General features: G+C 35.8%; 1 protein-coding gene across 2 annotated transcripts; it reads right to left on the bottom strand.

Moving 5' to 3' along the window:
- Positions 1-572: 572 nt before the first annotated feature.
- Positions 573-26,148, bottom strand: CycE (cyclin E). Of its 2 annotated transcripts, none has more exons than XM_068379225.1 (10): positions 26,044-26,148; positions 24,191-24,261; positions 23,865-23,991; positions 20,270-20,361; positions 19,902-20,103; positions 19,289-19,400; positions 18,442-18,572; positions 14,782-14,943; positions 12,406-12,684; positions 573-2,294 (listed from the first exon to the last, which is right to left on the bottom strand). In XM_068379225.1, exons 2-10 carry the CDS (start codon positions 24,208-24,210, stop codon positions 2,154-2,156), a joined length of 1,266 nt encoding a protein of 421 aa, XP_068235326.1. In that variant the 5' UTR covers positions 24,211-24,261; positions 26,044-26,148; the 3' UTR covers positions 573-2,153. The 2 variants fall into 2 exon arrangements, with proteins under 2 accessions (XP_068235326.1, XP_068235325.1); XM_068379224.1 differs by having other exon boundaries at positions 25,932-26,120.
- Positions 26,149-27,362: the final 1,214 nt, after the last annotated feature.

The following is a 27,362-nucleotide window of genomic DNA, read 5'->3' as shown; positions in this document are numbered from 1 at the left end:
CTCTAACGGATGTCTGGTACCTTGGCCAGCCTACTGATGTACTGTACAGCACAGAACTCTTAAGGTTATTTTGGCAAGTAAACAATTAAAATAAAACAATAGGTGTACAAAATGGAAAATGTACAAGTCAGTCTCAATGGTTTCCTTTTGAATTTCCCAATACTGTCTATTGTATTGGATCCATTCCATAATCACTTTGACAGCTTCCATAAATACCATATCTGATTATGGAAATCATACCATACTCATTGAAATAAAGTTTACTAGTGTTAATTTTTCGTGCATATTCACTGTCACTATTTTACAGAACTAACAAATTCAACACTAAATGTGTTATTTCTCAAGCAAACTGCTTATGTAATAATCACAATTTCTTTATTTGGGTACATTCGATGTGAAACCCTCTGCTCTGCTTTAGACAAAGTTATAGTTTGAATTCAAACTATAGAACTGCAATTGTATCACAGCACTGTACAAAATATTTCAAATTTGTCTACACAATAAAATACATTACGTACAGTATGGTTTGATGCACACCTCTCATGAATCCCTAATGCTAGTAAAATACTAAAGGAGTTTTAATCTTTATTGAAATTCAGAATGACAATTTTCAATTAATACAGAATCCATTGATAAATACAAATTCATAATCTCATAATTAACAGCTCGTCATTAAAAATAATCAAATTAGCAAGCGCATGGGGAAATCCTTTACCAAATATTTACCCTGCTTTTAAAAGTTGACATACTGATAAAAAAAAAAAAAAACAAGATCCACAAACATGCAGATAAACATGCTCAAAATTGGCAGCAACCTGAAATTTCCTTTACTTTCAAATTCAATAAAAGAAATCATTATGAAAACCTACGACCTTTAACTGTCTTTTCTAATGGGAAAACTCAAACATCACCTGACGGATGTTTAAGTTGAAAAGCCCCCTCAAACTACTGATTACACATCAGGGGGAAAAACAAATATTACTATCAAAGAATGAGTCAAAACTCCTTGAATAACAATGTTATAAAATCATTTAGGGAGTTTTAGATAAAATGCCCTTAATATTTTGAAAATACAGTACTGTACAGTATTACAAGTTGGCACAGAAATGTCAAAAGGAACTAGGGAGCCACACACATTATTCCCTAGTTCATATGCCACCATGAGACTGTAAAGAAACAATTATTTCCAAGCCCTGTAGCATCACACAGACATAGTGCAATATAAAAGTCAATTATTAGTATGTACCTCTCAAACCAGACTTAGTACTTTGTATATACATTATATAAAAAGCTCATATAAGGCACATATAGAAAGCTCTGGAAATGAGCTGGCAGTGTATGAGTGCTTCCAATGAATTAAAATGAAATTATGGAAGCGATGCGTTGTACATTTCATATATACCATTGCACAAGGCATAAAAAAAATTTAAAAAGACCTTCCCTTATAGGAATAGACTAGAATGGTTCTGCCAGGCATAAGACATCGCTATGTACACAGCCTGCTTGTATGGCAGCAGAATTTCTCCTATTGCAACATTCTAAAGTGAAAAATACAATAGTATTTATCCTGCCTCCTAACACAGTTTTTTTGGTTACAAATGTTTTTGAAACCTATATGGATATATACAAGCTACTATAAATTAATAATAAAACCCAAGTAATGTATAACAATATGAAAATATGAAATTCTTTAAGGTTAATAAATTAAGGTGATCACAATTTTTTACTTACATCAAAAATCAACTTTCATACCTCTGACTAAAATTCCACCAGTGAACAATTTATCAGAACATCATAAATTAATCTATTAATAACACTCTTAAGCCACTGATACATACAGTATTAGTATGCAAGCTGAACCGGGGAATTTTCTTTTTATTTTCATCTGATTTAACTTAATTCTAACAAATTCCTATAATGATATGTAAGCATGGCAACAACAGCCTGATATGTATTATTAAACTGATTCAACAAGGTGGTCATGCAGTCATTACAGTAAATCATTTGTCTTATATCTTCATTTCTGCTACTAGAAGAAACCTCAAGGGTTTGCAAACCTATCTACCTTAGGGGAGATCATGCAGATAATGACAGATGCCTTCTGGACTGATCCAAACGATGGCTCCTTGCATGTGAAGAATCAAGACAGCTTCTCATCCAACGTACTCTTCAAGATATCGGCTTTTCTCATCAGTTTTTGGAGGAGTAAGTAATCCTGCAGAAACCTCGTTCATCTGTGGACTTTTGCGCGAAGATGATGATCGAATCTGGCTTAATCTAATTTGTGCTCGCTCCTAAAAAGAAAAAAGGTAAAAAATTTACAATAAAATCAGTATGTAAATAAATAAAGTATCTGTATGCTGGAACACATAAAAAACTATTAATTTCCTAAACCCCCGGTATGTAAATGCTGAATTATCAACACTATTAGTATACCCTGAAAATTAAATTTGTAATTCACATAAAAACAACCTGAAAATGACTAAAAATGCTCATAATTTATAAATTTACACTTATTTACATGAAAACTGCTATATATCTAGAACTTCTATTTCTTTAAACCCAAAACACCCAAAAGAAACTTTAGTTCCTGCCAACTACATAGGCCTAATTCAAGTTACACTTTGGACCATCTGGTCTACAACTTTATCATTTTGCAATACTACAGTCACTAAAGACGGTACCATAAGAATCACAAATTACAGCTGCAACTTCACCTGAGAAAATTACACTATCCTGCCGTATGAAAAATTATATTTGCCAACTATTTTCAAGTCACAAGAATTTCAGGAAAAGTAACAGTATACTGCACTACAGTGAATATCTACAGGTCACAAGATATTTTTTCAGAAACAAATTTTCAACCTTACAAACTACCATACACATAGTCGTTATCAATAAACACCTACAACAGAAACATTCCCTGGAAGCACACTGATGCACATCACCTCATAATCTCCAAATATTATGACCATTACATGTTTTGGTTGCCATAAACATTTACAAAATTGTTTTAATACCTTAAGTACATGCTCTCCCACATGACATCATATGCTTTCTCTTTAACTTGAGAAATTTAAAATATCACTAAGAGTTATGCCAACTGTATGTATCCTAAATTGCTAAACCTTTGTCAGCCAGGACCTAAATATACCTGTACAGTATTGCCTAACAACACAAAATTAATTCGTTCTGGAGTGGCTTTCGTAACGTGATTTATTAGTGTTGCGAGTCACATTTTACAAGTAAATCTCCTAATTCGTTCTAAACCCTACAAAACACATTAAATCTTATAATAAAGCTACAGTATAACCACAAGAAAATGCTGTACAGCCAAAAATATATGAACCATTCAATCTACCTAAACTAACTGTTAATACTTGTAAATTAAGTAGTTATTAAAATATAATATAATAAATGGAAAATAATACAATACATACAGTACAATATTGCACATATAGAAAATATACAGTACCATATGAATTGTACTATTATAGTTACCCCTATTATAGACTACAGCTACATTTTCTATTGTGTACACTCATTTGCTTCAACTTATTTAATGGGTGACTATTCTATTCTCGGCCTGGCTGGAAAATCTTTTCCTAACATGAAACATTTATCACAATGTCAGCCATAAAAATATTCGCATCTTGTTTCGCGGGGTGAAAATTTTGTAAGCAGATTCTTTCGTGAAGAGGGGTATAGCTTTATATACCCTGGAATCTGTTACTTCATGCACTTTTTCATATATTAACAACTTAAGGCATCACTGTAAGTTATGGACTTAAAATTTTAGTTTTGATTCTCAATTGCGAGGTTACTTTTGAGAAGCACATCCGGTCTACTTTTAATAACACAAAAAATAGCTAATTGATTAAATCTTATAAGACGTAAGTGATCAGTCCTTTGTGATTAAATATTTTAATTCGTTCATTCTACCTTGTTTCGAGTATTGTTCTCCAGCGGGTGACTCTCATCTTATTTTGTTGGAGAAAAACTTGCACTCTTAAATTTTATTCCCAATCTTGATATTATCTGGCTGTCATTCAATTAGTCCATTATGCATGACGGCATAAGATGTTTCATAATTCTGACCATCTTTGTACAGTATTCAGATCTTTGAAGACTACCAACCTGTACTAGGTATACAGTTAATTCCAAGTTTTAATTCCTCCATCATAAAGGCTCAGCACTCAACATATACAAGTTTTTTTTCCAGGTGTGGTCAGATTGTCCAATGATCTTAATCTTACAACTGAACTGGTGGAACTTCCTTAGTTCAAACTTGCAGCAAATGTTTATATGTAGAACAAGTAGACTAATGATATTTTCTAGTCTTTACATCTCATTTTTTCTATTTATTTCCTTATTTTCTTTCCTTTTTTTAATTTATCTCCTTATTTTCTTTCCTAACTGGGATATTTTCCCCATTGGAGACATAGGGCTTGTAGTATCCTGCTTTTCCAACTAAGGTTGTAGCTTAGCTAGTAATAATAATTGGAATAACAGACTACTACAATCCAAAGGGCTCCATCAGGGAATAAACCCCAGTGCAGAAAGGATATAGAATTAAAAAATATATATATATATATATATATATATATATATATATATATATATATATATATATATATATATATATATATATATATAAAGATCATTAAAAACACTAATTGTGAAGACTTATGTCAACCTGTTCAACAGAAAAGTATAGCAAGTCTGAACTTATGAATTTCCACCGAATCAACTACCAGATAAGGGAGAACTTTCCAAAATCTAGTCACAGCTGGAATGAAATTTCTAAAATAGTTTAGTTTGGGACCTTGATGGAGAGGACAAGACGGTTGGAATGAACAGCATCCCTAGTACTACGTACTGTATGGTTAAGATCTGAATATAAAGGATGGTACGAATTATGAAAAATGTTGTGTAGCATGAACAAAGAACACACTGAACAACAGTGCTAAAGATTAATATCGAGATAAGGTATAAACAATTCAATGGATTATAAGTTTTTGTCCAACAAAATTACTGAGCGCAGCTGATGACCAGAGAACAATATTCAAAGCAGAATGAAAAAAATTTCCCCAAAAATCGAATTTCTCACTACAGTACGCTGCAAACCTAGTAGAGCACTTGATAACATGGCGAGTGACAGTCAGGGAAGATCCAAATTACAAATCTTACACGGAAAGTACATTGAGCTGAATGAACGACTGCCAAATCCATAATTAATTTGACCACAAAATCTTGCCCAACAACTGAAGATAAAAGCACCAGCTAAAGGACAGAAAAATCAGCTAACTGAACAGTGATGCCAGAGATTCACATCCTGATAATTGATAAGGAATACTATAAACATTAAGCTTTACTACAACAATATAAGATGATTGCAGCCCACTGCTGAAGACCAGACCAAAACAAAAGGCAGAATAAAGAATTTACATATCTTTTGTGCAAATGGAAATCATTATTTTCATGAAAAGTAAATGTGTAATCACGGGGTAATTCTATACCTACATGCAATAACAAAACATTATCAATGTGAGATCTGGGTTAGGAAGATGCAATGTTCTAGACCTACTAACAATACTTTGAATATCAAGATTCACAATCATACATACATACATAAACCAAAGGCACTTCCCCCAATTTTGGGGGGTAGCCGACATCAACAAAGAAAACAAAAAGGGGACTACTCTCTACGTTCCTCCAGCCTAACCAGGGACTCAGCAGAGTTCAGCTGGTACTGCTAATTATGCCCCCTGTGGCCGCGGGGGCATAAAACAAATAGAATAGCGCCAACGTTATCCCTGCGTGTCGTAAGAGGCGACTAAAAGGGACGGGACGAGGGGGCTGGGAACCCCCTCTCCTGTATAAAAAATCCTGTGAGACAGCAACATTCACAATCATACAAGGTTGAAAAGATAAATACAAATGAGGAAATGTCATATCAGACCAAGAGTTTATAAATTAGATGAGAAGTAATGATAACTAGTCAAAAAAGCATTTCAAATAGCTGGATAGGGCAGTAGGACTCATAAAATCAAGGGAAAGACAGAAAGGAAGGCCTTGACCTGATGGAAGTTCAGGCAGCAAGGTCACAATAATGGAGAGTGAAAAGAAAATAATTTTACAAAAAAACCTCATAAAGGGAAAACGTAACGTAAAAATACTTTGAAATAGCATGTAAGTACCAAATTACAAGAGTAAAATATAACCCTAGTTTTAATACTTTTTTTTGCCACTTCTGACTTATAAACTTCACATTGCTCGTCAGATTATCTTTATAAATGCGATTAATAGTATTGTAGTTATACTGATAAATGTTCTTACTCTTACATTATGAATAAAATTTTCAATATTCTAAGATTATAATGCACAACCAAAAGGAGTTTCTTTCTTAAGCAGATCAATAAGAAGGAAAGGCAAAATGATATTTCCATAATAAAATAAATTTTTGAACATACTTACCCGCTGGTTATATAATAATAGCTTTACGCTTCTGTCCGGCAGAAATTAAAAATTCAAAACTCGCAGCAATCGCATAGATATGCCAGGTATACACTACCGCCACACCATGAAGCTAGGTCAAACTATTCCTCCTGGTATCAGATTTTCCATGCCCATAGGTCTCTAGAGGGGAGGAGGGGGAGATTTTAAGTTATATAACCAGCAGGTAAGTATGTTCAAAAATATATTTTATTATGAAAATATAATTTTTAAACATTTAAACTTACCCACTGGTTATATAATAATAGCTGATTGACACCCTTGCTGGCGGGTCAGAGACAGCAACATTAATGGAATTTCATCTAAGAGTTTAAAACAAAACTAGCTTAAGGGTTCGTAACTATTAAGGAAGCTGACTTCAATGGTTTTCTGCATTAACAAATCTGCTGTCCTTTGAGAACCAGCAATCCACCCAGGGGGCTGAAGAACTCTAGGAGCTGTCAAACGGTGAAATAACCTCTATGCTGACAGGACCTCAACTAATACCCTTGTTCCGGGCGCTCTCAAGGAACAAATGACAACCTGACTAAGTCAAAGATTTTGGAAGATTGTCTAACAATTTCCTCCAATCATAAAAATATATACAAGTTCCAAGAGGGGAAAAGGGTACTAGGGATTAAGGGAGTGTAGTGGTAGATCATTCGCCTACTACTGCATTTACTGCTACGAATGGACCCAAAGTGTAGCAGTCTGGACACGTTTTTAAATAAAGTGATGCGAATACAGATTACTTCTCCAAAACGTTGTATTCACCATACTTTGCAGAGAACGATTTTGTTTAAAAGCTATAGAAGTTGCCACAGCTGTAACTTCATGAGTCTTAACTTTCAGGAGCTTAAGGTCTGCCTCACCACAGTGTGCGTGAGGAGCTTTAATCAAAAGTCTTGTGAAATATGATAAGGCATTTTTAGACATAGGAAATGCAGGCTTTTTGACTGCACACAAAAGAGCTTCTGAATTGCCTCTTGAACCTTTAGTCCTGTCTAAATAGAGCCTTAGTGCTCTAACAGGACAAAGAACCTTCTCTAGCTCCTCACCCACCAAATCAGAGGTTAGAAATTTCGAAAGATTTTGGGCATGGGTGAGAAGGACGTTCGTTCTTGGCTAGAAATTCAAGCTGCAGGGAGCATATAGCTTTGCCATTTCTAAAGCCAATGTTTTTGCTAAAAGCATGAACTTCATTGACCCTTTTAGCTGTTGCTAAGCTTACTAAAAATAGTCTTCAAAGTCAGATCTTTAAAAGAAGCAGAGTTTAAAGGTTCGAATCTGTCACTCATAAGAAATTTTAAACCCACGTCTAAATTCCAGGCTGGTGAATCCTGTCGACGTTTTTTAGAGGTTTCAAAGGATCTAAGGAGATCCTGAAGGTCCTTGTTATTTGAGAGCTCTAAATGCCTATGCCTGAAGATCGCTGCTAACATACTCCTGTACCCTTTAATGGTTGAGGAGAAATTGTGACTTCTTCTAAGCTCTAAAAATAAATCAGCAATTTGAGCTACAGTATAGAGGTATTGGATGAAGAAACCGAGTTAGCTTTACACCATGCTCTAAAAACTTTTCACTTGGATTGGTACACCCTGATAGTAGAAGTTCTTCTTGCTCTAGCAATAGTCTTGGCTGCTTCCTTCGAAATTCCTCTAGATCTTGCGAGTTTTTCGATAGTCTGAAGGCAGTCAGACATAGAGCTTGGAGGTTTAGATGGTTTCTTGCCAAGTGGGGTTGTCTGAGAAGATCTATTCTCAATGGCAAGCTTCTTGGAAAATCCATCATCCATTCCAGTACCTCTGTGAACCAACCTCTTGATGGCCAGAAGGGGACTATTAAGGTCAATCTGGTTCCCTCGTGAGACACAAACTTTTGTAGTACTTTGAATGGAGGGAAAGCGTACACATCTAGGTGTGACCAATCCATTAGGAACGCGTCTATGTGTGACGCTTCGAGACCCGGAACTGGGTAGCAATAATTCTCTAGTCTTCTTGTTTTTCAAGTTGCGAATAGATCTATGAGAGGGCGGCCCCAAATCCACCAGTTTCCTGCATACATCTAGATGCAGTGTCCACTCTGTGGGGAGAACTTGATTTCTCCTGCTGAGGCTGTCTGCCCTCACATTCTTTTCCCCTTGAATGAATCTTGTCAACAGGGATATCTTTCTTTGATGTGCCCAAACGAGAAGACTTTTCGCTATCTCGTAAAGAGGCCTCGAATGCGTTCCCCCTTGTTTCGCTATGTAGGCCAAAGCTGTGGTGTTGTCTGCATTGATTTGTATTACTTTGTTCAGTACTAGCTTCCCGAAACCCTTGAGAGCCAACAGGACTGCTAACAGCTCCTTTTAATTGATGGAGACTTTGCTGTTGTTTTGTCCAGACCCAAAATCTCTGACTTTCCTAGTGTTACTCCCTACCCCGAGTCCGAGGCATTGGAAAACAACACAAGGTCTGGGCTCTTTTGTTCCAAAGAGAGACCTTCCTGGAGCCTGTTTATGTTGTTACACCAACCAAGGCACTCTTTTATTGGTTCCGTAAGAGGAATGCTCTCCTTGTCGAGGCTGTCCTCTTTGCTCCAATGGCAATTGAGATGGAACTGAAGGGGTCGTATATTTAGTTTCCCCAGACATACAAATTGTTCTAGTGAAGAGAGGGCTCCCAGGACTCATCCACTCCCTCACTGAAACAAAACTCCTTCTTTAGAAAGGCACAAAGCCTTAGGAAAGCTAGCTGTATTCTTGCAGGTAATGAAAAACCTGAAAAGTCAGACTGTGAATCTCCATCCCAAAATAAAGGATCTCCTGGGAAGGGATCAATTGAGACTTTTCTGACCTTCCGGTAGCTTGAAGTTCGGATGGATAAGGAAGTAGAAGTAAGCATCCTGGAGATCTAAAGAGATCATCCAGTGGACCTTTTTTACTGCTGCAAGCAAAGTCTTGAGTCTCCAGAGAGGTTTTGTTCCCTGGACGCAGCTTGAACAGTATGTGACTGACGTTGGACGTCACGGTTTGTTTGACGCTCAACGTCACAAGCTTGTTGCTCGATGCCCAATGTCGCGCTTAGCTGCCTAGCGATCGTCGCCGCGCTTGGAACGTAATCACTCTACGACACGCTTGGCCGTTTGATGTCTGGTATCAAGAGAAGAAACTCAATGGGATATAGAAGCTTTATCACGCTGTTCACAATTAGCTTGCTGGTAGACCACCTGTGGGACAACGCGTCCTGAAAAGAATCATGACGAACCATCGCTTTGCTAACAGCAAGCTGATAAGACTGCCTAACAGATGAGTCGTTGCTTCATGCCAGCAGCATAGTCCAACTAGGATCAACATTAGGTGACACCGGTGTAGAAAACTTTGATCGCGAACTCGCCTTCCTCATCGCTTACATCACGCTCCGCATTTCAGCAGACGGAAAACAGTCTGGCGGAAGCGGCAGTGCCTGTACCGTAACACCAGACTCAGGAACAAGATTCTTATCAGTCTGAACTAAAGCTTTGCCAACTTCTGACATCCTGACAGGCTGTATACAGCAAAAAAGGGAGGCACTATCTTCTCTTACAAAAGCCCTAATGCACTTCCTGCTGTTGCAGCTGAACGTGCTGCTGCACCAACATCTGCAGTTAGGTTCTTTATGCTGCATTGAGGACACGCTAAAGCACTGCCCTATCAGCACTGTCTTTTGACTTTGTTACTTTTCTCAGAATGATTTATTGTTAATTTATTCTTATTTATTTATTTCCTTATTTACTCTCCTTACTGAGCCATCTTTCCCTATTGGACCCCTTAGGCTTATAGCATATTACTTTTCCAATTAGGGTTGTAGCTTGGCTAGTAATAATAATAAAATAATAAACTCTCTCTTTTGCCGTCTTCCTTAGCGAAAAACTCTAAAAGGCGGAACGAGGAGCAGCAGGTACAAAAAAAAATGGAAACTCTTCAGAAAACTCTCATGAGAAGTCCTACTTGATGTCATGAAAGTTCTTGACTCTCGGCACCACGTGACTTTCAGAATAATAATGTTAGCAATTAAAAAGCGCTCGCGATTCAGACGCTCGGAGCTATGCCGATCGTGTCGAGTGAAAACTAGATGACCAACACTCTCTTGTTGTCACGCTCAGCTTGGCGCGAGGCGTCACGTTAAACTTGGTGCGAGGCGACATGCTCAGCTTAGCGCGAAGGGTCACGTTCAGCTTGGCGTGAGGCACCTGCTAAGCCACCTGGAGACACCATCATGCTCAGCTGCTTGGCACGCGCCATCAAGTTCAGCTCTTTTTAAGAGGTAAGAACATTGAATGCTCATTACCTGTCAAGAATGATTTTAATTTTGTTTTCAGCTTCGTGCCTGATGCGTGCAATCGCCTAAAGTTAGAAAACACTTTTACCTCGTCTTACCTACAGCGAGGGCGAGCGTTCTGGGGATCGTCAACAGAAAACGCTTGAGGGGACTTCTGCTCGGGTCTTACAAGACGGTAAGCGCCAGGCTACGCCTCTCGCTTCCCTTCGCCGCTCGACTTTACTTCTCCTATGGGTCCGGGAGCTTAAAAGAGGTCTAAGGCTAGGATAACGACTGGTCCGAACAGAAGCACCCTCTACTGTATTGAATAAAATTCACTGCACTAATTTAGCACTAAAAATTTTCGTTTTTGACTCTGGTATAAAACCAAAAGTATACACGCCCCTAGAGGGAGAACTTACAATTCTGTCAAGGGCTTGAATGGGAATGCAATAGTCACTGAATCCCATATAAAATGTAACAAAATATTTAATATAAAATATTAACATATTACATGAATAGATATAGGAATAAAGAATATATCTATATATTTAAATCAACCCTTAATATTAAGGGGTTCCAATAAAAGACGAATAGTCACACTTAACAATTGGAACATTTATAAATATTATACAAAAAGATTTTGTATTCCAAAAACGAACAAGCAAACAACGATCCAAAGAATCGTGAGATCATATCAATTGTCATGAATACTACGTTGTAAAAAAATTAACTGAACGGTAATTCTCTTTAATCTTTGTAAACAGATTTGTTAAAGAAAAATACTAAAAGGACCAATTGGAAAATGAAATATTCCTTTTATCTAATATAATTTAAAAACTTAGTTTTTTAAAAAAAAAGGAACCTTTCTATATCGATACAAAGAGTATTATAATCTGAAACAATAGAATGAGGACTGCGTAGCATAAATAAAAATGAACGCTAGATAATCTTTAAAACAGATCGAAGATCATCCAAAAACATACCAAAAGGACAAAATATTTTTAAAATAACAATCCTTTTATTTTATATAACTAAATATTTTGTAAGATAGTATTAACTTATCATTCTTTGTAGAAAAAGAAAGAAAATGCAAGTCATACTCAAGCTTACGTCAAATGACTGTGACATCATCGATGAGGCGAGATGTTTACCTATCGCCATATGCTTTCGTTAGTTAAAAATAGGTTGAAAAATTTTTAATCCTACCTTTTACGCTATAACAGCGATAAAATATCAAACAAACACCTAATAAGCGAATGCTCAAACCCGTAACAAGAGTACATCACCAAAATACTGCTAAAATCCAGGTTAAACACGAGTAAATTTGATTTCTATGTTGCCAGTATGGCGGCAAAGAAAATCTGATACTAGGAGGGATAGTTCGACCTAGCTCCGTGGTGGCGCTACTGTGTACCTGGCATATCTATGCGATTGCCGCGAGTTTTGAACTTCTGCTGGACAGAGGCATAAAGCTATCATTATATAACCAGCGGGTAAGTTTAAATGTTTAAAAATTACAGAACACTTGAATTGAGCAAAACGACACCATTCAAATAGGCAATCTTTGTTCTGACCAGGAGCCACTCATAAAGCACAAATAAACACTAAAAATAGAAATAATACTAACCAAAGTCTCCAAGTCCACTGAATGGGTCTGAATATTATGGATATCATCTTGAGGAACTTGACTGAAGGCTTTTAGCAGAACTGGACCCATCTCATGAACTGTCATGGCAAAGGCTGCCATCCAGTCACAGCAATCCTGTAAATCCTCCGTTGAATACCCTGACACTCGACTGGCTAACTGAGGAGACATGGTGTAACACATTGCTGCAGCTGCAATCATGCTGGACGTGAAGTTTAAACTGGACATATCCAAGGTGCACAAATCCAATAATCTCGCAACCTTTGAAAGGAGAAACTATCTTTATTAAATTGCACAGCCTTTAAAAAACATACAGTAAATGACAATGTTCCTAATACTGTACAGTATAAAATAAAGTCTAAATTGAAGTTTACATGCTAAATATATCAAATCAACATTTTTCACATCATGGATCTTTTGTAACACAGAAAAGCCTATTTGAATTATTAACTTTGGTCAAGAACCCCCTTCTTTCCTATTGACTAATAAGCACAGTTCATTAGACAATTCATCTAATATAGTAACTTGTAAACTGCACACACCATTTTGCGTAGAAAGGCAGCAGACCACGTAGTTACATACCAATATTCATTGAACAGTTTTCAGTATCATATTATGCCTCTCTGAAAAGCATTCAAAATCCTACCCATCACTTATTCATATGCTTCAACCAAACTGAAAATTCGCGCAATATAAGACTTCCTAATTTTCAAAACTCTGGACGCCAACTATTCCTCAATGCAAAAAACAACACTAACTACAACTTATGCTTTCTCTAATACTGTTCCAGCATGATTAAATTGTAGGTAGTAGGTGTGCCAGGACACCAGCCACCCATTAATATACTAACACTAGTTACTGGATCCTTTAAATGGCCAGATAGTATTACATTGGATCCCTCAAATTGCAACTCATTTCCCTTTGCTTACACATATTCCAAACAGCCTGGCCTCTTCACTATACATTCTTCCCTTTCCTCATACACCTGACAACACCAAGATAACCAAAAAATTCTTCTCTCAAAGGGTTAACAAGCAGCTCTTCCGGACATTGCAAAATCAAACCATTGTTCTCTAGTTTCAGGTAGTGCCAGTCTCTGTATCATGGTCTTCTATTATCTTGGGTTAGAGTTCTCTTGATTGAGGGTACACTTCTATCTATTTCCTTTCTTTACTGGGCTATTTTTTCTGTTGGAGCCCTTGAGCTTGGACCATCCTGCATTTCCAACTCAAGTTTGTAACTTGGTTAATAACACAGTATACTAATCAAGCAAACAATCAAGCTCTAAAAAGTCTAAAATCTCTAAGTGAACATAATGTTGTGATCATGGTCATATCATTGGAAAAAATCAAGCTGCTTCTGTGACAAATATGACAACTGAAAATTATTTGTAACAGATTTTTTTAGTTTCATACTTGGGGTTATTAAAAAGATCCCATGTTCATATGCAGAGCTCTCCTTACCCCTTGCATAATAATTTATACAGTAGTTTGAAAGATAGGAAACTAATATCTGTAATAATATTGTGCTAGTACATACATACATACATATACCAAGGCACTTCCCCCAATTTTGGGGGGTAGCCGACATCAACAAATGAAATAAAAAAAAAAGGGGGGGGACCTCTACTCTCTACATTCCTCCCAGCTTGACAAGGGACTCGACCGAGTTCAGCTGGTACTGCTAGGGTGCCACAGCCCACCCTCCCCCATTATCCACCACAGATGAAGCTTCATAACGCTGAATCCCCTACTGCTGCTACCTCCGCGGTCATCTAAGGCATCGGGGGGAAGCAGAGGGCCTACCGGAACTGTGTCACAATCGCTCTCCATTCATTCCTATTTCTAGCACGCTTTCTTCCCTCTCTCACATCTATCCTCCTATCACCCAAAGCTTCCTTCACTCCAAACCTTGTCCTTCCTCTTGTACTTCTCCCATCAACTCTTGCATTCATCACCTTCTTTAGCAGACAGCCATTTACCATTCTCTCAACACATTCATATCCACTCTAGCTGCTAACTCATTTCTTACACCCGTTCTCACTTTCACTCTGCTAGTAAAAATGCTAATTTTAAGAAAAATTTGTACAGTACAAGGGTACATACATTATAAAGGTTACAGATGTCTGGTTTCAGTTCTAGTTCCATCAGAATACATGCTCATCAGAGCATCAGCAGGGCAATCCCAAACCCCCACTGTGGTGCCCTACCACAGCAGTGGCCTCCCCAGTAAACAGTTTGAACTCCCAGTCCCGGGCAGGGATCGATCTGCTGCCATGCGAATGCTAGGCAAACACGTAACGTTACCACTGTACTATCTCCTTAGGATTACCAACAAAAATGATTTACTGCCACAAACCTGGACAAATGTGAGAGGAGAATATTGTGGGAACATAAAACTATGGCTGTCACTCTTATTCTCTTCCTTGCTGGATTCCTTCTGCAGCAAATCTTGAGCAAGCTGTAGATACGTATTAAGCCAACAGTTGGAAGTCACGGGAGAAAGATCCCAATTCAGTTTCTGGAAAGAATATTATGCTTAATACAATATCATGAGAACAAAAAAAAAGAATATTCTGGTCAACAGGACTAGATACAGTAATATACATTTTTAGAAAAACCTTCAAGCCAGTCATGAGTTCATAATATTAATTCTGTGAACAGGTAAAATTATCCACTGTGGGGAAAAATAACCTATCCACTACTAACTGCCTATAAAACTAACAATGATTCCTAAAAAAAAAGTTGAGGGAGATTAGGCCAACACATTAAAAACAAAAGCCATCAGTCGAAACAAAAACTGCTTTCTCAAGGTTGGGCAAAACAAAAACTGCTTCTACACGGGGAAAAACTACAGTATAAATAGATTTACGATTGAAGTAAATACCTGAATGCATAATGTAAAAAATCTAGACATACAGTTTTGAGAAAGAATATTAGGAAGAATAGCCCTTTAAAGCAGAACATTTGCAGACCAAACATACATTAACAGCCGTAGACCAACAGATTTACCAATAAATTGAGAGACAGCATGAGTAAGAAATAAAATATCGAGGCAGCTAACAGAGATCACTAGGAACAGATGAAATGTAAAGGCAGAATTCCATTCTGCTGGGCCTAGAGACATAGCCAATATAATGAAAAAAATAGTACTTAAGTCATTATAATTAGTTTTACTCAATTTCAGAAAACATTGATATCTTGGCATCAATTTCATTTACTATTGTCATATTGAAACTTTAACCCTTTTACCCCCAGGCTCTTTGGAAATTTCCAAACCTTAACCCCGAAGAGGTTATTTTTTCCCCAGCACATTTTGCAGTACATGTATTTTAAATTGCTCTAACAGCCTTAATTTTTGTCATAGAGAGATCAGGTTGGTCTCATTCTCTTGGAAAATGCCTGAATCTTTTCAAAAAATTATCCTAAATATGAAAAAAATAAATTTTTATAGCATTTATTTGCAAGGACGTACCGGTACTTCCATGGGGGTAAAGGGATGGGTTTTGTGAAACGTACCAGTACGTCCTTTGGGGGTAAAAGGGTTAATTTTGATTAAAGGCATCCAATAAAAAGCTTTAAAGGACAAATAGTTTACAGTATTTGGAAGGCTTAACAGTTATTACTACGGAAGGTCCTCAACTTGCAAACATCTGGATACAAACAAATCCAACTGAAAACAACCAAGATAAAAACTGTAAATAAAACATACCATTTAATACAGTAAGTAAAACTATATCTGTAATAACCTGATATCTATTTCATATGAAACCGGACTATTTGTTGACTTTTGTAGCTGGAAATAATAGGCATAAGATTCAGGTTAGGCCTACCCTCGGCCAAAAATTAAAAAAAAAAAAATTTGACTTGCAAACAGCTTCTTGGAACCAATTAAGTTTGAATGTTGAGGACCATCTGTATTAACCCTTTTACCCCCAGGGTATTTGGAAATTTCCAACCCTTAACCCCCAGGGGGTTCTTTTCTTCCCAACACATTTTGTAGTATATTTTCTTTAAATTGCTCTAACAGCCTTAATTTTTGTCATAGAGAGGTCAGGTTGGTCTCATTCTCTTGGAAAATGCCTGAATTTTCTCAAAGAATTATAAAAAAATATAGCATTTTTTTGCAAGGACGTACCGGTACGTCCATGGGGGTAAAGGGATGGCTTTTGTGAAACATACCAGTACGTCCTTTGGGGGTAAAAGGGTTAATAAAACATGAAAATTACAGAAAAATATAAATCATAACTGGCAGAAGTTAAAATCTGTTAAAGAAATGTTTTTGTCTCTAATATAAAATAGTCTATAAAAACTGATGTTGACATTCTCATTATGTAGAACAACCTTAGCTTTAAGCCTTTCATGTCAACATACTATACCCATGTAATAAGAATACTGCATTATAACCAATTTAATAGTTTTATAATCATATTCTCTGCTGCACATGAGCATGACAAACATCAGTAAACTTTAATTCTTGGTAAACCCAGTAAACTTTAATTCTTGGTAAACCCAGTAAACTTTAATTCTTGGTAAACCCAGTAAACTTTAATTCTTGGTAAACCCAGTAAACTTTAATTCTTGGTAAACATCAGTAAACTTTAATTCTTGGTAAACATCAGTAAACTTTAATTCTTGGTAAACATCAGTAAACTTTAATTCTTGGTAAACCCAGTAAACTTTAATTCTTGATTAACCCAGTAAACTTTAATTCTTGGTAAACCCAGTAAACTTTAATTCTTGGTAAACCCAGTAAACTTTAATTCTTGGTAAACATCAGTAAACTTTAATTCTTGGTAAACCCAGTAAACTTTAATTCTTGGTAAACCCAGTAAACTTTAATTCTTGGTAAACATCAGTAAACTTTAATTCTTGGTAACCCAAAAGCCACAGATAATTAGAGCCAGTAATAAACTTGTTTACTTTATGGCATTCTTCACTAGAAGGAATAACAACTGCACTTTATAAACAATAATTCACTCACCTACACACATTTCTTCCACTGAGCATAAAAAAGCAAAACTTTAATCAATCCTCATACTGTTCCTTTATTTAACTTAGATATTGTCATCTTGTCACATTCCAATTCATGAAAAAAAGTCACCGAAACTGAACACTCTTGACAGATACAAGACAAGCCACCCAATTCATCTATCATAAAGCAAAACAAAGAACCTATAGGATGGACGTTCTATAGCCTGTGGCAAAACCACTTAAATCACCATACAAAAAAAAAAAAAATTCATAGAATGGCTGTGAAAGAGGTAATAGAATCTAGCACTAGCTTCCTCCTTTAGTTCAATACCAGTACCCAAAAATTTCTTATTTTACCCAAGGTAGTTTACAATTAACCCTTTTACCCCCGGTATTTGGAAATTTCCAACCCTTAACCCCCAAGGAGTTATTTTTTTCCCAGCACATTTTGCAGTATATTTCTTTAAAATTGCTCTAACAGCCTTAATTTTTGTCATAGAGAGGTCAGGTTGGTCTCATTCTCTTGGAAAATGCCTGAATTTTCTCAAAAATTTATCAAAAAATATGAAAAACATTTTATAGCATTTTTTTGCAAGGACGTACCGGTACGTCCATGGGGGTAAAGGGATGGCTTTTGTGAAACATACCAGTACGTCCTTTGGGGGTAAAAGGATTAACAGCCTTCAAGGCTGCTCATGACTATATAGCCCTTTTGGAAGGGAATAAACAAATTCAATATCCTGTTAACATCATTCATAGACTGAAATGATGAATACATGCAAATTCACTTGTTACATTACCTAAGGATAAATGTCTGATCTGCATTGCATGTTAATACAGAATTCATTAATATCAGTAAACTTCTTCCCTTTAATTTTAAAATCTTTTTCTTACAACCAAAACAATTTTTCTGACTTTTTTCAATAAATTGATATTTCATTTAAGAAAATTACAAAATTCATAAATGAAAGAGACAACAATACACATTATATCAATGTAGGTTAATACCACAAACACAATACTGTAATGAGTTGATATCGCTCACCTTCAAGATGACTAGTTCTTTTTCCAAAATTTCCTTGTCAGTGCAAGCACCGTCGGTCACATAAGAAAAATCTGATAACTTGGGGGGATATATTTCTTCAATTTTTGCTGCTATAAATAAACACGTTATACCTGGAAATAAAAAACACTTGTCTGAAATCTACACCACTATTGACCAGAAAATCAGTCATAACATATAACCATCACTAACACAATTATCATTTGGATGCTGATTAATGCATCCAAACAATTCTACAACATAGATCTTTTCAATAATATAGACCCCTAAACCTCTTTAATAACACTGAAAAGTAAAACAGTAAATAAGTACTAGTAGTTGAATCAGTAGAACTTCAAAAGTTGCAGCAAATGTTCTTATGTTGAACAGGCTGACACGAGTCTGTTTTAAGTTTATTTATGGCATAGTTTTGACATTCTACTGTTTTTAGAATGATTTATTGTTAATTTGTCCTCCTCATTTAATTATTTCCTTTTTTACTTTCCTCACAGGAATATTGTTCCCTGTTGGAGCCTAGAACTTCAAAAGTTGCAGCAAATGTTTTTATGTTGAACAGGCTGACATAAGTCTTTTTAAAGTTTATTTATGGCATATTTGTTTCGACATTCTTACTGTTTTTAGAATGATTTATTGTTAATTTGTTCTCATTTAATTATTTCCTTTTTTACTTTCCTCACAGGAATATTGTTCCCTGTTGGAGCCCTTGGGCTTATAGCATCTTACTATTCCAACTAGGATTGTAGCTTGGCTGCTAATAATAATAATAATAATAATAATAATAATAATAATAACAATAATAATAGTATTTGGAATGGAGACAAAAACTTACCTATAAGTTGTAGCTGTTGCTTTGGCACGTCATGTGAGCCTGTTAGATACCGGTCTATGAAATCTGTTGCTAAATAATATGTTTCTCTGTGTAGTTTATGTACCTCACACACCTGAGTAAAAAAAATAAAATATGGTACAATAAGAAAATATACATTATAAAATTACAAAAACATTCAACTAAATATATAAAAAAAATCAACATCAAATGATTTCAAAATAAAAAAAATATTGTCGAGTAATTAAATGTAAAAGACAATTCCTAAACAGTTCGATAATAATAATAATAATGTTTATTGGACAAAAAAAAAAATATTTACATTCAAAAATTTACAAAAAGAAAAAAAGACTCAGTCCAAGCCCATGTGGAGCAGAGCTCTTCGGGCAATAATACAGCAAAATAATATCATCAATTAAGTAAAAATAAAAAATAAAGTAAATATGGATATAGATATACAAAATGTACGCATACATATACATAATCATATGTATACAAATAGTATGAATAATGTAGAATAACTTTCAGTACTATAAAATACATATTAAAAAATCAAAATAAAAGTAACTCCTATTTAAACAATTTCCCTATCAACTGCACATGAAATAATACAAACCTCCGTCAACCAATCTAGTAATATTGCTCTCATTCTAGCTTGTAATGAGGGATGCTGTGTGAGGTAATCCGATCGTCTAGGATAAAGACGATCTTTACGACACATTAACGTCCATACTTGACTTTGATCAGCCCAACTTAAATTAGGAAGAGGTAATTTACGGGAAGATTGGGGCGTCGGAATGCATGTTAAACCCCGGAATCTGGAAAAAAGGGCATCGAATAAGACACTTGTAAATATAAGTGGCATATTTAGTATGAAATACAATGGATATAAAAATATAAAATATACATAAAACATGTACTGTACAGCAATTAGGTTCATTTAAGCATGGCTACTCTATATGCGAATAAAAAGATCCAACTAACTTATTCCAAGTTTCTGGAACTGGAGTGTCTGGTGTTATCGCTCTCTCCTTCTCCACATTAAGACTGGAAGTTACATCGCCCAGTGGTTGTGGCTGAGGAAAACAAAGGAGGGCGAGATTACTTGTAGTCCAAATGCCAAAATTTTATAGTCTGCCACTCATTCGACATTAGCATAAGAGATATGAAATTAAGTTTACATGGTCAGATGCAGAGCGAAGAAAATGTCTCAATAGGGGCTGCTGATTAGCCCTTACATGTTTCATTTAAAATTTAAAGCCCTTCAAAAAATAAAAAAAATAATATACACAAAAAACATTGATTTCCTCCACTATTATCATTACTGGTTGGAAAAGCAAGATATTGTAAACACAAGGACTTCAACAGGAAAAAACAACCCAGTGTGGAAAGGAAACAAATATACAAGAGAAGCAATGAAAAATTTAAATAAAATATTTTAAGAACAATAACATTAAAACAATCTTCCACAGGAAACTACAGAAACTTATATATATATATATATATATATATATATATATATATATATATATATATATATATATATATATATATACAGTAAGGTCCCGAATTATGCGTGTTCGAATTATGCGATTCCCCATTTATGCGGTCGGTAGTTTAAAAAAAAAAAATTGTTTCTGCAAAGCTGTTCAAAGTCTGCAAGTCAAGCACTACAAAATATATCAAATCTATTGTCTTTTTGGGTATATTGGTAGCCCTAAATACAGTGCTTGATAATAAATGTTACCAAACGATATTTATCTCACATTTTATTAACATAATTTCATAATAGATAGCCTCTTTAAGGAAAAAACTCCATATCAACAATGAAATCAACTTTTAACTATGCGAACCCAGATGACAAAATGTAAACAGAATTGTGGTTACATTCTCGGCAATCTTTATCTTTCTATAACCTTTCGATAATTTTAATGGTATTGTTAATGAAGGTATATTCAAGCATTATTTTTATTTAGTATAAAATATATAGAAGCTTTAGTTTTCCCTGTGGGTATTCAAGGTTTTCACACGTAGGCTGGGTTCGTTTATCGGCAGTGAATAGCGTAAATTACGGTAACAAGTCGGCAATATTTTGTCATCTTCTAAACAGTATAGATTTGCTTTACAATGATTTGTTTTGTATAGTACAAGGTGTAATTATAAAATCCTCTCTCCAAGAGAGAGAGAGAGAGAGAGAGAGAGAGAGAGAGAGAGAGAGAGAGAGAGAGAGAGAGAGAGAGAAAGACTCAAATCTCTCTCTCTCTCTCTCTCTGTATGTGTGTAAGAAATAAAATCTTAGTTCACATATTACAACCGAGTTTAAGAATGAAATTAACAAGACTATTATTAGTTGTGGTGATCATTTCATCGCTTCAAGTGGTACAAGAAACAAAAAGATGGCATTCCATTACAACAGCTGATTCTCTCTCTCTCTCTCTCTCTCTCTCTCTCTCTCTCTCTCTCTCTCTCTCTCTCTCTCTCTCTCCGGTGTTATACAATACTTACATATACTGTGGATGAAGAACCAAAAATAGGTTTTATTAAAAAGCGTCAATTAAATATAAAACAAAAAAATTATACGGTGTAAGTCCATTTCAATCGTAGCTTAAAATATGACATCCGATTTCGTCAGCAAACCACTATTTTTAGGAAACTTCACTTTATTCTAGAAAATTGCTACTATCTAAATAGTTAATTGTGCTTTAAGAAAACCCTGTATTTTTGTTTTAAATTTCGGAAATGTTTTATAAATCAAGTATTGCTGACTTATTTTTGTTCAACTCTTGGCTATGATCAGATCAGCTGATGTCTAGCTCTCGCTCTCAAGAATATGAGCGTACGAATGCAATAACCAAGCATTGTTTATACAATTTTTTAACTTATTCAAACCATCTATACAGTTAATATTACATAAGCACCAATGTCTTATAACCTATCATATTTATTGTTTAGTACATTTAAAACCATCATTCTTTCTCTCTCTCTCTCTCTCTCTCTCTCTCTCTCTCTCTCTCTCTCTCTCTCTTTTGTTGTTTCACAAAGTTGAGTTTTATTAAAAATCAAGCATGATTCAATTTTCCCTACTTCTCCAATCTCGCACCATCTCTATCATATCAAACGGTCTAGCGGTAACCTAATTGTTCGATGACTTTAAAATCCGGCTGGACTTTCTTCTTCTTTTATCTTTTTCCAAATGGTTCCATAATTGAGGTGGGTACAAGTTGACCTATAACTGCAGCTAAGAAAAGTATTTTGGATATGGAAACGACAATTATCTTTCGTAACAGTTTAGAATTATCGTAAATTACCATACTGTTAATAGCGGCTCTTTGCTATTGTTGATTAAATGTATGAAAAAAAAGTTTTCCCGCCTTGCTACGAATTTAAGAATTTATATGTAATAACATAATGTTTACTATATGCTTTTAATATCAATAGTTATCACTTTAATCATGTGTGTTTAATGCGTTCGTTTGTTTATTATGATCGAAGATGAAGCGTACAGTAAACATATGGAAGGTTTCCGTTTCAGGTGGCGTCATAGAGGAAAACGTTTTTTCATTTATTTCGAAGTTCTAAAAAAGATTATGTTGAACAACATTGGTAATAACAAAATCATCATATAAAACTAACCAAAACAAAGATGTGTAAATGTGTTCGTTTCTTCGTTATGATCAGAGATAAACGTAAACAAAACAATGGTCATCATTTTTCATTGTGCTTTTTGGCGTGTTTAGGAAACTCGTGATATAAAATCTCCTTTATTTTGATAATTTAGGATTTTCAATGATACAACAAAAGCTGCTCTATACAGTGATGGTTTTGCTATTCACCAGTTGCCTTAAACAATAGATATAACAAACATTAAAATTTGTCTGTATTTTGGGTCGTGTTATAACGAGAAATATACGGTGTTTACACACATCCTGGTTGTAACTTTAACCTTTTTTTCAAGTCATTAGAACTTTAAAGTATATTAAATGTTTGATTTATTTACAAGAACAATTTGATATTATAAAATAATACAGTATAGTACATAGAAAGTATTGAAAATGGGTGGTAAACACGTTTGAATAGGCTGGTTGCCATGACCCCAATGGAATTATTTCTGCTAGTTGTGTTTCGAAATATGCGATTTTCCATTTATACGAGGTCACTGATCGACCAAATTCTAGCATAATTCGGGACCCTACTGTATATATATATATATATAAAACAAGGAATTGAGAAGTGTACCTGAATGTACCCTCAGGCAAGAGAACTGTACCCCAAGACAATGGAAGACTAAGGCACAGAGGCTATGACACTACCCAAATCCTCTTCATTTATAATCCTGCCATAATTTGTAAATGTCTACCACTAATAATTTGACCTTAGAAATGTAAACTACACATTATGGCATCCTGCTTTTCCAATTAGGGTTGTAGCCAACCAATTAATAATAAAATGCAGAAACCTAAACATCTAGAATAAGCCAAACATTGATGCCCTTCAGAACTTGCTTTGATCAAGCTGAGCTTGTGCTGAAAAGGAATTAAAGGCCATAACTCTTCTTTTTTTTCTTTTTAAATATTCTTACCATTTCTGTGGTTTCAATCCGAGACTGCTTCACTTCTTTTCCACCGTCATCGTTTTCAGAAACCTTTCTCTTTCGTGCTCTTAAAATAGCTGGTTTCGTTCGAGTTGATAGAGGTACATTCTTCTGCCTGCAAACAGTAATAATGTTACTAATAACTGAAAATCTAACCCAATTATAGACATAAGGCCTCAATAAACAGGAACAATAATTTATAAAAGAACCACTTAATCTAGATTCTGATGAAATATGCAAAGATCTCATGATAATTCAAACACATGGCATACAATTAGCCTATGAAATATCTCCACTCAAAATACACCGCATACCTTCTCTGAGTCTGAGACATTAGGCTGTGTGTGTGTGTGTTGCGACGATAGTCTGGTGATGCTAACAGGGCCTGGAAATAAGATAAAAAGTTTCAACTACAATGCACGCCATATATGGCTTAGCCTAAGTATAATAGGCCTTAGTTTAAGCCCATTTCTAAATACAAGTTGATCAGACAACATGGTGAATTAAAGCAACTAAATTGACCTGGAATATCCGATTCACATAAGATTAGGCATATCAACTATTTTAGGGATTAAACATGGTTCCTGAAGGACACTGCTGTGACCTCAGAAGTAGTCCAATCCACTAACAAACGGCTCTTCCTAAGAACTTTATCCTTATCTAGAACAAGCTGAAATCATTTATCATAAAGCAGTGGTCCAAAGCTCATTCCTCAAGCATGGCAATGACCTTATGAGGATGCAAAAGGCCTTGAACAAATCAAAAGGCAATAACATGTTTTTCATTTAAAACTAAAAATACTTAAGAGAAAACTTATCTGAATTGTCCACCATAAATATCCAACTCAAAAACAGGCATAACCTTTGGCACCAGCCTAGCCAAAATTATTCAATGTCAGGGCAACATAAGCATATAAGTGCAATAACCATAGCTTGATTAACTTGTATGAAAGCCTATCTTGCTGAAAAATATCCCCAGGCTATAATCAATTAGCATAACATAAGCCATGCAAAAAGTTCAGTTAGGTCTCGAATGTCCAGCATGCAAACTTCCATTATTACCTTGGCCAAATTAAATGTTAAGCATAGCAATTTCATACTAAATGCTCTTGTGTTAAAAGACGAGCATTATTAGATTATATAACCAAATCAAAGCAAGAAATTGTGCATTTATGACGTCATGAACAGGATTAAAGCCAAAACAGGATGACCAACCTGTGCCCCTCCACTGCAAAGGATCTATCATACCAACGTGGATTTCGTCTAAATTAATATAAAGCATAACCATGAGGGCCTCGTGGCACGAATCTTTAGTTATACCAAAGGAAATGGAAAAGTATACAATACAACATCACTTTTATGGTCATTTTACCAAACTTGTATGGCCATTTCCCGCGTTGGGATAGGCACACCAACCCACAGGAATGAGCACATTTGGTAGCCATTTCTTATATAATAACGCTTAAGATATAAAGCCAATACGGTGCTAATCTAAACAATAGTCATCCATTCATCAATACATGTGATAATGAAAACGAAAGCGACTAAAGCATCCTGGATGGAAGGCAAAATGTGGTGATGGAATGTGCCGGGTGAGGGACCATAGTTTTGCCCGCCAACCCGCCCTGACCCCCCACCAAAGTACGGACCCTCCAGCCCCCCATCCAACTCCTTATATTACGATAAAGGCTTTAAAACGTGACAAAGATGTAGTCCTTTCATAAATATGAAAAATAATCCCGGTAATAACAACTAGAAGCGTTTCAAAAGCACATTAAAAATCAACTTCTTTGTGACCCGAGGCGATTGGCGTTAATCCTTGCACCAGGGCAATGGGAAGATTTATCTCGTTGATTTTGGCAATATCACCACTTTCCTTAATGATTCCAATACCTGTCCTTCTCCTATTGATCTGGCATAACCGAGCAGTCCATCGGTGTGTATCAGCAAATGATTCATGTAAAAATACTTCAAAAAATAACCCGCCAAAAAGAAGTTTCCTGGACGGGACTACCGGGACAACTACCATAGATGTCCTGAGCTAAAACAAACTTACCTTCCTATTTTCACGGCTCCTGATTAGTATATCCACACATTAGTCACACATACACTGTTAGAGAAAGCCACACCATCACAGTCCCCGACGAGAAGAATAAAATTTCAGTTACCTTGAGTAATTATTTCGATCACTAACTCAGAGCTCGGAGTGCATGTTTTGGGCAGAGCTACTTCGAGAGAGCAATAAAGTGATGGCTGCGGAGGAAGGCAGCTGGCCGCCAAAACAGATGGGCGGAGTCAACCGCCAGGACGAGCGCTGATTGGTCCAAACTTGGCGGGATGACTTCCAACACTCCATAGATACCTCGGCGAAAATATGAATTGTAAACATTGGCTTTTATTTTCTCAGTTCTTCATTAAAAAGTGTAAAATAAATTTTATAGGCATTATTATATTATTCACTACTACTTAAATTCTACCGGATTCTTAAGCATTACCCGGGACAGAAGATAGGAGGGTAAATTAGGCGCCTGAGAACAATGACCCTGGCAACCATTGGAATGCCCAGCCATCGGCGCAGCTTTCTCATTGGCCAGCGTCGATTTACGCTAAAGCGCGCCAAATATGAAATTTTGACTACGAGTATCAGCTGATCTGAATGACAAGACCGCAAAGTAAGATACTTTGCCGTTGCGCGATGATCCTTCTGTTAGCGCAGGAAAGGGTAGTTACTTTACCTTTTTTGACTACTGGTGTTCATATTATGCATGAAAGATGTCAGCTATTGATGATAACGTAAACAATTAATAAAGTTTGATCTATTTATAAGCTAAAACAGACACATATGCAACTAACAATACGAAAAGCATCTAACATTCACATAATTTCATTGCATATTCGTCATTTCATGTATGTTATTTATTACCAGGAGTTTGTAAGGACTGAATTCATATCACGCATCATGTTATGAACATCAGATTTATTTATTTAAAATAAAAGTGCAGGACAATGACTAGTGTGTAAGACTTCTAGAGTTATGATATGCTATCAGATCCAAGGAGGTTTTATTAAATATCCTTGGAACAGTTCTTATAACTTTATCATTTCTCATACCCAAGCTGACTTCGGTTATATCGTGGATAACAAAAAATGAGTAATTGTTGAGGCTAACAGGATAATAACATTTGTACTATTGATTTTTTTTTTCATTAAAAACAAGTACTTGATATATATTTACTTGGGCGTATACGCTTAGAATAGTAGTCATGAGCCCGGCCGGCAGAGCGAACGGTAGGGGAAGTCAGCAGGAGAGACTGATATGGAAGAAGGGGGGAATGCCAGAGCGTCTCCATGGCCTCTTCTTGGCGCGTAACCTCCCTCCATCTCCAAACCCCCCAGCCCAACAATCCTTGTCCCTCTCCCCCCCAACTCGCTCATCCTTAAGCGCTGTTACCCCCGAAACCTTGCTTACCCCCCACATAAGTTAAAA

Source organism: Palaemon carinicauda, chromosome 8, assembly GCF_036898095.1.
Source record: "Palaemon carinicauda isolate YSFRI2023 chromosome 8, ASM3689809v2, whole genome shotgun sequence".
In the NCBI taxonomy this organism is placed as follows: Eukaryota; Metazoa; Arthropoda; class Malacostraca; order Decapoda; family Palaemonidae; genus Palaemon; species Palaemon carinicauda.
The sequence above is the reverse complement of the archived record's forward strand: the minus strand, read 5'-3'. Positions and strand labels throughout refer to the sequence as shown.

Excerpts from the sequence above, each read along its gene's own strand:
- CycE (XM_068379225.1), bottom strand. The coding sequence starts at position 24,210 with ATGTCTCAGACTCAGAGAAG. Across the intron at positions 14,944-18,441 it reads AAGAACTAGTCATCTTGAAG|AAACTGAATTGGGATCTTTC; the intron begins GTGAGCGATATC and ends TATTCTTTCCAG. Across the intron at positions 12,685-14,781 it reads CTCCTCTCACATTTGTCCAG|GTTGCGAGATTATTGGATTT; the intron begins GTTTGTGGCAGT and ends CTCCTTTCAAAG.